Source organism: Lemur catta, chromosome 2, assembly GCF_020740605.2.
Source record: "Lemur catta isolate mLemCat1 chromosome 2, mLemCat1.pri, whole genome shotgun sequence".
NCBI lineage: Eukaryota > Metazoa > Chordata > Mammalia > Primates > Lemuridae > Lemur > Lemur catta.
This window is the reverse complement of record NC_059129.1, coordinates 18,448,214-18,458,511: the sequence shown is the minus strand read 5'-3', so window position 1 is coordinate 18,458,511 and position 10,298 is coordinate 18,448,214. Positions and strand designations below refer to the sequence as shown.

At 53.6% G+C, this 10,298-nt stretch overlaps 1 protein-coding gene across 3 annotated transcripts; it reads left to right on the top strand.

Annotated features, from left to right (window-relative positions):
• Window positions 1-3,394: 3,394 nt before the first annotated feature.
• CD19 (CD19 molecule) lies at window positions 3,395-9,262 on the top strand. Of its 3 annotated transcripts, none has more exons than XM_045542872.1 (15): window positions 3,395-3,517; window positions 3,773-4,039; window positions 4,369-4,572; window positions 4,708-4,986; window positions 5,986-6,096; window positions 6,381-6,429; window positions 6,739-6,827; window positions 7,229-7,342; window positions 7,465-7,569; window positions 7,652-7,723; window positions 7,828-7,887; window positions 7,971-8,027; window positions 8,573-8,665; window positions 8,768-8,874; window positions 9,042-9,262. In XM_045542872.1, exons 1-14 carry the CDS (start codon window positions 3,430-3,432, stop codon window positions 8,857-8,859), a joined length of 1,680 nt encoding a protein of 559 aa, XP_045398828.1. In that variant the 5' UTR covers window positions 3,395-3,429; the 3' UTR covers window positions 8,860-8,874; window positions 9,042-9,262. The 3 variants fall into 3 exon arrangements, with proteins under 3 accessions (XP_045398828.1, XP_045398827.1, XP_045398829.1); XM_045542871.1 differs by having other exon boundaries at window positions 9,037-9,262; XM_045542873.1 differs by lacking the exon at window positions 7,652-7,723 and having other exon boundaries at window positions 9,037-9,262.
• Window positions 9,263-10,298: the final 1,036 nt, after the last annotated feature.

Below are 10,298 nucleotides of genomic sequence, written 5' to 3'. Positions count from 1 at the left end.
GAGAAAGGGAAAAAAATTAAAAATTAGGAAGATCGGGAAGCAGGTTGCCTGCTAGTCTGGGAGAGAAGCAGCAAAGAAAGTAGCAAGAGCTCAAGGTTGATCTTTAGCTGTTACTAGAAAATTAGGAGATTGAAGGCCACCCTAACAAAAGCCACAACCACTTTCATTACTACACACCTTTCAGAATGGCTAAAATAAAAGAGTGATAACACCAAGTGCTGGTGAGTTTGCAGAGAAATCGGGTTTTTCATATATCGTTCATGGGAATGTGAAATGGTACAGCCACTCGGGAAGAAAGGATATGGCAGTGTCTAACTAAACATGCGCTTACTTGAACACAGGAAGCTTTTCCCCACCTCAAGTCTCAGGTCTCAGCTCAAATGTCACCTCCTATCAATGAGGTCTTCCCTGCCCACCCTGTCTAAAGTAGCCACCTCCATCACCTGTCCACCATTATATCACATCAGAGCACTTCTCACCACCTGAAATTGTTTATTGGTTGTTTTATTACCTGTCCCCTTTACCCTTCCTTGGCCCCAAAACTTGCATCAAAGCCCCATGAGGTTAGGAACCCTTTCTTGTCGCCTGCTCTTTCCCCAGCCTGTAACAAGGTGCTGGTAAATAAACATAGTAGTAAATAAACATTTGGTGAATGAATGGATGAACAAGCACTTTTCACACTGGTGTCTCGGGCCTCCCTCCACCCCACCCTCCACATGGCAGCCAGGGCGAGTTGTGGAAAAGACAAACCTGGTCAGGTCAACTTCTGATGTATAGACAGACCCCCAGTAGCTTCTTGCCCTCAGAATTAAGTCCGCACTCCCTGTGATGTGGCAGGGTTTCTGGGGGAGGGGGGAAATGAAGACTAGGAAATAAGGCTCCAGTCCGTCTGGGGAGAGTCTTCATGGCAGCTCTCAGACTTGGATTTTATCCTGAAGGCCTTGGGAGCCATTGAAGGCTATTGAGTAGGGAAGCACATGACTAATATCAAAGAAGTTCTCTTGATATACAGAATGTAGGTGGGAAGCAAAAGACAGGGGAGGGACCCAGGATAAAGGCTGTTGAATTGGTTCTAGTTGTGAAGGAAGGGTCGGTCCACAGAGAGAGGAAAATTTATTCTAGAAATATTTAGGATACAAAATGGACTAGCCTTGGTGACTGAGTGCATGTAGGGGAAGAGAAAAGAAAGTTTGCTTTTACTCTTCCTACTTCTTTCTTTCCTTTATTCCACAAATAACTTATTGAGCACCTACTAGATGCTAGTGTACATCTAGGGACAGTAAAGATCCCTGTTCTTGAAGAGCGAACATTCTGGGGCAGGAAGCAGATGAGAAAGCTAACAAATAAACAAGCAAAATTTGAGACTGGGGCAAGTGCTGGGAAGAAAATAAAATAAGGATGTGAGATCAAAAAAGTACCTAGGGGGAGGGGTCAGGGAAGGCCTGGCTGAGGAGGTACTGTGTGAATTGACACCTGAATGAGAAAAGCAGCCAGTCAAGCAAAGAGCAGAGCAGAGACCCAGGAAGAATGGCAGCAAGTGCAGAGGCCCTGCAGTGGGAAAGCACTGGACAAGGTGGAGAACGGTGTGTGAGGAGAGTGGTGGGGGGACCCAGTAGAATTACTAGTAGGGCTAGCGTCACCCTGTCTTATAAGCCATGGATTGGAGTTTTTTTTATTTTAGGTAGATGAAAAGCTACCAACATGGTTTAAGCAGGGGAGTGACATGCTCTAGGGAGAGCTAGACTGGACAACTGGGGAGCTAGATGAAGGGGATTAGAGAGATTTTGTTGAATGAAAGGCAGATGGGGGTCCTGCTACTTGCCCTCTTCATTCCCCAGTGCCCCACTCTTCCCCTCCCAGCCCCCTCGGTGGCCAAAGGGAAGTGGAGGCCCTGCCACCTGGAGGGTCCCCTGGGGTTTGCCCCAGAGCAAACAGGAAGCCACAGCCTGGTGAGAGGGGCTGGGAATCGGCCACTGAGAAAGTAGGTCTCTTGGGTCTCTGGACTCTTTCTGAGTGCCTGCAACAGTGAAAGACACAGAGCAAGAGAGGAGAGAGAGGGGATGAGGAGGCATGGGGCAGAATAAGGACAGACTGTGGCGTCAGCACTCCTGGGTTCTAGTCCTCACTAGACCACCAGCTCAATGTGTGACCTTAGGCAAGGCCCTGCCCTTTTGGGGGCTCCAATCGCCCCATTTCTAAATAGGTTCCTTCCCTAACTAAAGCAAGGGCTTCTTGGGGGAAGAACTGGAGTGAGAAAAGGACATTAATCATGTCATTTCTAGGACTACTACAAAGGAGCTACAGTGGCTGCTACTTTCTCCAAACAGCTGCCAAGCCCCCTCTCAGCTTTATATATATTCACTGATTTATCCTCAAAACAATCTATGGGATAGGTTTTCTCATCACCCCCAATTCACAGATAAGGAAACTTGCCTCCTTTTGTTTATTTATTTTTTTAGAGACAGGGTCTCACTATGTTGCCCAGGCTGGAGTGCAGTGGCTATTTACAGGCACAATCATAGCTCACTGCAGCCTTGAACTCTGAGGCTCAAGTGATCCTTCCACCTCAGCCTCCTGAGTAGCTGGAGCTGGGATTACAGGTGCGCACCACCACACCCGGCTTTTGCCTGGTTTTGAATCCAGGCACCCTGACTTGAGCTCCTAGCCATGATGTAATGCTACCTCTCATTAACTGAGGGCCTACTATGTGCTGGGCGCCGGGCTAATAATGCCTCACATATATTGTCCTGTTTAACCTTCACAAACAGTGTGTTTGTAGTACTATTATTACCCACAGTTGATGGGGAAAGAAACTGAGGCTTAGAGTGATAAAAAGATGTAGCCAAATGGTGGAGGTGGAGGATTCAAACTCAGGTCTGCCAGATCCCAAAGTGTGCTACGGGTGGTTGCACGCAGGCAGAAGGAGGTCCAAGAAATGTTTGCAGAGTGAATGAATGGTGGGGTGTGCGTGTGAACAGAACCCGGGGTGGGAGGAGGAAGATGGGGGAGAAGGAGGAGCCCCTAAGGCTGAATCCACTAATGTAACAAATATTTCCCAGGTGCCTACTATGTGCTGAGCACTGTTCTAGGGCCCTGTGCATTTAGTGGTGAACAAGACAAAATTTCTACTCCAAGGGGCTTACCTTCTAGTGCCGGAAACAAGCAAACAAGTAGACACACAAGTAAGATCATTTTACAGGGTGGTAAGTGCCAGGATGAAAATAAAACAGTGTAGCAGGAAGGAGGCAAGTTTCGTGGGTCTGGAGGGGAGCCTGGAGGAGGGGGCCTGAGGCGTGACCACCCTCTTCCTCTCGGGGGGGGGGGACTGCCTGCCACCCCCACAGACACCCATGGTTCAGTGCCCTCCAGGCCCCCGCCTGCCCCGGCATCCCCTGCGCGAAGCTGGGTGCCCCAGGGAGTCTGGCCACCATGCCACCTCCTCTCCTCCTCTTCTTTCTCCTCTTCCTTACCCCCATGGGCGTCAGGCCCCAGGAACCGTGGCGGGTGAAAGTGGAAGGTACGTGCAAAAGGCAGAGAGGGAAGGAGTTGGGACTGGCTACCTAGGTCAGGGCTGGGTGCCCTTGGCTGAGTAACTTACTCTCTCTGAGCCTCCATTTTCTTATTTGTAAAATTCGGGGAGGGTCTGGAAGGACTCAAGGGCTCATCCACTCCCAGCTTGTGGGGTCCTTTGCTTTATGACCCAGTGTGAGCAGTGAAGGGGGCTAGGGCTCCCCACTGGTCTCTCTCTTCCTCTCTCCCTCTCTCTCCACAGAGGGAGATGACGCTGTGCTGCCGTGCTTCAAGAATCCTCCAGATGGTCCCCCTGAGCAGCTGGCCTGGCAGCGGGGGTCCCAGTCAGAACCCTTCTTAGAGCTGAACCTGGGGTTACCAGGCCTAGGCCTCCACGTGGGGTCCCTGGGCGTCCTGATGTTTATCTTCAACGTCTCTGAGCAGATGGGGGGCTTCTACCTGTGCCAGGAGTGGCCCCTCTCTGAGAAGGCCGGGCAGCCTGGCTGGACAGTCAGCGTGGAGGACAGCGGTGAGGGCCAGGCTGGGCTGGGATGAGGGCCCGGAGGAGAGGAGGGAGGCCCGCTGTGGACACAGGAGGTCCGGTGGCCACAGTGGAGTGGGGGAGGGGCCAGAGGACCCACAAGTAGCAAGTTGTAGCTGGGCACACGCCTGCAGCTCCGTGACTTCAACACGGGCTGCTCCACGGCTCTTGGTCTCTCACTCTTCTCTCGCTGTCCAAGTTGCTGCTTCTCTCTCTCTCTGGGTCTGTGTTTCTATTTGTATCTGCCTTTCTGGGTCCCTATCTCTCCCCCTCTCCTAGATGTCTCTGCATCTGGTTCTGGGTCTCCTTCTTCCCAGGGGAGCTGTTCCGGTGGAATGCTTCAGACCTACAGGACCTAGACTGTAGCCTGGGGAACAGATCCTCAGAGGACCCCAGGCCCTCTTCTGGTCACCCTAACAGACCCCGGCTGTACGTGTGGACCAATGACCGCCCTGAGATCTGGAAGGGAGAGCCCAAGTGTGCCCCACCTAGGGACAGTCTGAACAAGAGCTTCAGCCAAGGTAAGGTGACAGTGCTGGGGAGATGCCAGAAAGTGGGGGTCCAGGGATGGGGAATGGTGAGTGGAAACTGGAGGGTTTGGGGTAGATGAGACCCCAAGGATTAGGCTTTCCTAGTCTTGTCTCTCCCTGCCCCAGACCTCACCATGGCCCCTGGCTCTACACTCTGGCTGTCCTGTGGGGTGCCCCGTGATGCGGTGGCCAGAAGCCGCATCTCCTGGACCCATGTGCACCCCAAGAAGCATAACTTCTCATTGCTGAGCCTAAACCTGACGGAGCGTCAGCCAGCCAGAGATATGTGGGTCCTGGGGACTGGTCTGTTGTTGCCCCAGGCCACAGCTCAAGATGCTGACACCTATTATTGTCACCGTGGTAACCTGACTATCTCGATGCACCTGGAGATCACTGCCCGGCCAGGTAGAGTTTCCCTCAATTGTGGGGCATCTGTGTAGGGCTACTCAGAAGAGGAAACCAGTCAATTGTGGACCCCCAACCTGAGGACTAGTTCCAGCCTCATTGCAAACTCCAACTTCTACACAGAACGCTCACTCCCACTCTTTCCTCCCTTGCTTCCAAGACATTACTTTTCTGGGTCTTCTACACTGATTGTTCCTTCCCACCAGCTTTGGTGGAGCCTTTCTTCCAGCTTCCTGTTGGAGCCCTGGGCCCTCTTCTCACCCCTCTTCCCATTTGATTTCCTTCATTCCCATGGCTTCTTGGGTCGCCATGCCTCGGTGTCTCTATTCCAGGCTCTAAACCCCACCCCCAGCCATATCCTGGAATTGCCATTTGATATCCCATGGACACCTCAGGCTCCACATATCCCAAATCAAACTCAACATCTTCCCCCAATGTAGTCTTCTGGGTGGCCCTGTGTACATGAAGGACACTACCACCTGCCCCCTTGTGCAAGCTGGGATCCTGGTCATCCTTCCTTTTCCCCACCCCATCTGTCAAATTGGTCACAACGTTCTGCCCATTCTGTCTCCCTCATACAATCTTCCCATGCCATCCTAACCACAATTCTCAAACTCAGCCTCAACTTTCACTCTAAACTTGAGTTCCGCAACATGTTGGATCTGAACTCTAACCCTGTGAACTCAATTCTGCCCTTCACTTTGACCATGACTGCCCTTAACTGCAGCAGGAAGCTGATCATTATGCTCCCCTCAGTCCTAACACTGCCTCTGACTATGTACGGCTTGTCCCTGGTTTGCTCAATAGACACTGCCCCATGCCCTGTGCCAGGCTCTGTAGCACAGTCTTTGTCCTCCTGAGACATGGCTCCTTAGAGGGAGGGAGGACTTGAAGACTGTGCCTCACCCCTGTCCCTCAGACTTATGGCCTTTTTAGGTCTTGAGGTTGGAAAGTAAGATGCCAGCCTGGGGTCCTCGTCTCATAGCCCCTTTCCCCCAGCACTGTGGCACTGGCTGCTGAGGACTGGTGGCTGGAAGGTCCCAATTGTGACTTTGATTTATCTGGTCTTCTGCCTGTGTTCCCTGCTGGGCTTTCTTCATCTTCAAAGAGGTGAGTCATGCCCCTCAGCTGGTTGGCCAAAACCCTACCCCATCTTCCCCAGGAGAAGCCCACATTAGCCAGTCTGACAACCATCTTTCTCTCCTCCCATTCTGCCCCCACAGACCCCAGAACCCTGTCCCCTCACTGCTCCTCGAACCCCCCTCAAGTTTCCCAAGCCCCTTGCAATTTGAACTCCCATCTCCTCTATTAACCCAAATGATTTCCCCAGCATCCCCAAATCCTCACCCTGCCAAGTAGCCCCTCCTCTGATCACTACCCTTAACTCCCACCAGCCCTGATCCTGAGGAGGAAAAGAAAGCGAATGACTGACCCCACCAGGAGGTAATGCAGCAAGTGCACCCCACCCGGTTCACTTTATGCTTTGCACTTACTGTTTCTTCTGCCCAGGGTGTCCTTGCTCCATTTCTACCTGTTCAAATACTGCACGACCTCAAAGCCCAGCTCCACAGCTACCCCCTCTGTGAAGACCTCCTTGGAGCGATCCCAGACTCCTCTGTAGGCTGTCCCAGCCCAGAAGAGCTAATCACAAGTGACCACGTTTAACCTCTGAAGGCCTGGCCTGAATCTTGAGTGTGTCCCCCAGTCCCTTCCAGGGTTGGGCTCACAGTGCATCTCCCCTTCTCACGCCAGGTTCTTCAAAATGACGCCTCCCCCAGGAAGCGGGCCCCAGAACCAGTACGGGAACGTGCTGTTCCTTCCCACGCCCACCTCCGGCATGGGTAAGAGGCACCACCTGGCCTCTGATCCAGGCCCTCCCGCCTATAGCTCCGCCCCAGAGCTAGAGCTCCACCCCCATTGTCCTCCTCCCTCCAATCCCCTGAGCGCCAAGTCTTCCCAGCTCAGAGCTCCGCCCTCGGGGTGGGGAGTCCCTCGCAGAAGTGAGCCCCGCCCCTGGAACCGAGCCCCGCCCAAGGACCTGAGCCTGAAGTCCTGTTCGAGTGCAGCACTTCGCTCCAGAACCTGAGGCCTCGCCCCTAGGTTTAGATCCCGCCCCCATGGATGGCAACCCAGAGTCCTTTCGAAGAGCCCCAAGCATCCTCTCTCCCTTCCCCCTGCGCGGACCTGGGTCCTGACCGCCCCCATCTCTTCCGACCCCGCCTTTCAACGCCCCTGTGGCCAGGACGCGCCCAGCGTTGGGCGGCAGGCCTGGGGGGCGCAACACGGTCCCACGGAAACCTGCGCAGTGACGTCCAGGAGGCTGGAGCCGCGGGGTCCCGGAGCCCTCCCGGAGCAGGTGAATGAGGGGAGGGTCATTCCTTACATGGAAGATGTTGGGGCTGTCTGTGGCGGGAATAGCGGGCTGGGGCCTGAAGGAGGGGGCGTGACGGTTCCCCACCCCCATCCCCAAACCCCCAGGCCCAGAACAGGAGGAAGGGGAGGGCTTTGAGGAACCAGACAGCAAGGAGGGCTCCCAGTGCTACGAGAACGACTCCAACCTTGGGCAGGACCAGCTCTCCCAGGGTAAGGCTGCCCTCCCCCATGCCTCCCCCACCTCTCAGCGGGGGCTCTGGACCCTCGCTGGACGCCCCTCCTTCTCCACCAGATGGCAGCGGCTATGAGAACCCTGAGGACGAGCCCTTGGGTCCCGAGGATGAAGACTCCTTCTCCTCCGACGGTAGCTTGGGGTCCTCGTGGGGCCTCAGAGACTTAGGAAGACCCATGGGACTGCGGAGCCCTTATCAGGCAGGGGTGGTCCCTGGAGTTCTCGTTCTTTTGCAGGAGCTGAGTCTTACGAGAACGAGGATGAAGAACTGGCCCAGCCAGTTGCCAGGACAATGGGTGTGTGTGAGAATGGCCACATTCCTGGGGGAAGGGGGGCCTGAAGGCCAGGAGGAATAGTGACCTCCCTCTTCCTTCTCCAGACTTCCTGAGCCCCCATGGGTCTGCCTGGGACCCCAGCCGGGAAGCAGCCTCCCTTGGTAAGAGATGCGTGGGACCAGCTCTGCCTTGCCCAGCTTGGGCTGACCTGGCCACAGCTCTGACGCCAAGGCCATGCCTTGACCTGATTCTGACCCCAAACCCAAGCCCAACCCTGACATTAGATTTGACTCTTTACTCTCAATACTGATCACATGCCTCATCCTGACCCCCAGTATTTATACCTTTCCTAATTGTGAACATCAACCTGGATCCCAATCCAGTTCCAGCCCGAACTTGACCTCCACTTCACCCCAGCCCCAATGCAGACTTCAATTTTGACCCCAGCTCTCTCTCTACAACTTCCTCATGACTTTGGCTTTGACTCCGTCCAGTTCTGTTCTTGGCCCTTTCTCTGACCATAAGCTAACCTGTACCTAACCCTGACCTCATACCTGTCCAGGCCCCCCTGACGCTGACCTAATCACCCCTTCCCAATACAGCATGGGTGAAACCTTCCACCTTCCTCTGCCCCTCAGACCCCCTCCTTACCAAGCCTGCACTTCCCTTCCCCAAACCTCCAATTCTCCATCCCCTGCCCAAGCAGGGTCCCAGTCCTATGAGGATATGAGAGGGATCCTGTATGCAGCCCCACAGCTCCGGTCCCTCCGGGGCCAGCCTGGTACTGATCATGAGGAAGGTGGGTGCTTCTGCCATTGTCCCTACTGTCCTCTGGGCTGACTGTGCCTCCCAGCCTACTTCCAGCCCTACCTATGTCCTACTCCTTCCTGGTGCTGTCCAGATGCAGACTCTTATGAGAACATGGACAATCCCGATGGGCCAGAGCCATCATGGGGAGGTGGTGGCCACATGGGGACCTGGAGCACCAGGTGACCCCCAGCTGACCAGGTGAGCTGGGACTGTCCCTAGGGAAGGGGGAGAGGGAGAGAGAGAGGCAGGGATGGCAGTGTGTGCTGGCTCTCAGGGAGGCAGAGGGAACAGGGATCCCAGGGCCCGGTGGGCAGGGGGAGGGCTTCTGGCCCCTTCCCCATCACTATTTCTTCTACATAGCCTAGGCCTACTCGGGCCCCTGACATCCACACCTGACTCTGAAATCTGAGGACACCAAGCAGATAATGTCAACCTGTGGGGCGACGCTGCTCAGGATGTGTGTGTATGTGTGTGCACGTGTGTGTGTGTGTGTGTGTGTGTGTGTGTGTGTGTGTGTATGTGTACATGCCAGTGAAACTTCCGGCCCCTTTTGTGTTCCCTAAATAAACTCAGTGAGCTCTTTCAATCCTATGAAGTAGTGCCCTTGTGTGGGAGGGGAAGGAAGGAAGGAAAGGGCGGGTACACACCTGTCCCCTCCTGAATCCTGTAAAGGAGGGAGGGCTGCATTCTGCATATGGGAAGACCATCCCCTCCTGTGGCCACCTTCACCCATTTCCCTCACTTGCCCACCACCCACCCAATTCCCCACATCAGCCACATTCCCGCCATCCATCCGCTTATTCGATTGCTGTTTATGCAGCAGTTGTATGCTGGAGAAGCAGACTGGGTGTGGTGTCTCACACCTGTAATCCCAGCATTTGGCCAGGGCGGGAGGATCATTTGAGCCCAGGAGTTTGAGACCAGCCTGGGCAACATAGGGAGACCCTGACTCTACTAAAAACAGAAAAAATTAGCTGGGCATGGTGGTGCACGCCTGTAGTCCCAGCTACAGGGAGGCTGAGCCCAGGACTTTGAGGTTGCAGTGAACTCTGATGACACCATTGTACTCTAGCCCAGGTAACAGAGCAAGACCTTTTATCAAAAAAAAAAAAAAAGAAGAAGAAGAAACAGTCCAGGAATTGGCAGTCTAGTTAGAAAACATCATCCATCATCACTGAGTATTTATTTATCATCTACTATATTCTAAGCACTAGCGTCAATGAACTCAATCCTTACAATAACCTCACAAGGTTATTGAGCACAAAGTTATTATGTGCCGGGATTGTATCAAAGTATTTTATGTGCGTATTTATTTATAGTAACTCATTTTGTCTTCACAAACAACCCTATAGGGAGGTATACTATTATTATCACCATTTCACAGAAGAGGAGACTGAGGCTGAGAAGTTAAATACACATGCCTAAGGCTTGCCTCGTTAATAAGTGGTAGGGTGAGAACCTGAGTTGTGGCCATCTCATTCTGAGCCTAACTCAAGTCGACTCTCTCCCTTCTGGGTGTGGGACTACAGGTGGGACACTGAGCATCAGAGAGGCCAAGGAACATGTCTGTGGTCACAGGGCTGGATGTATATCCGGAAATCTGGCTGCACATGTAATCACCC

Bases quoted from the DNA above. Each gene is read 5' to 3' on its own strand.
- CD19 (XM_045542872.1), top strand. From the start codon at position 3,430: ATGCCACCTCCTCTCCTCCTCTTCTTTCTCCTCTTCCTTACCCCCATG. The intron at 3,518-3,772 runs GTACGTGCAAAA...CTCTCTCCACAG, and splicing joins GTGGCGGGTGAAAGTGGAAG to AGGGAGATGACGCTGTGCTG. The intron at 4,040-4,368 runs GTGAGGGCCAGG...CCTTCTTCCCAG, and splicing joins AGTCAGCGTGGAGGACAGCG to GGGAGCTGTTCCGGTGGAAT.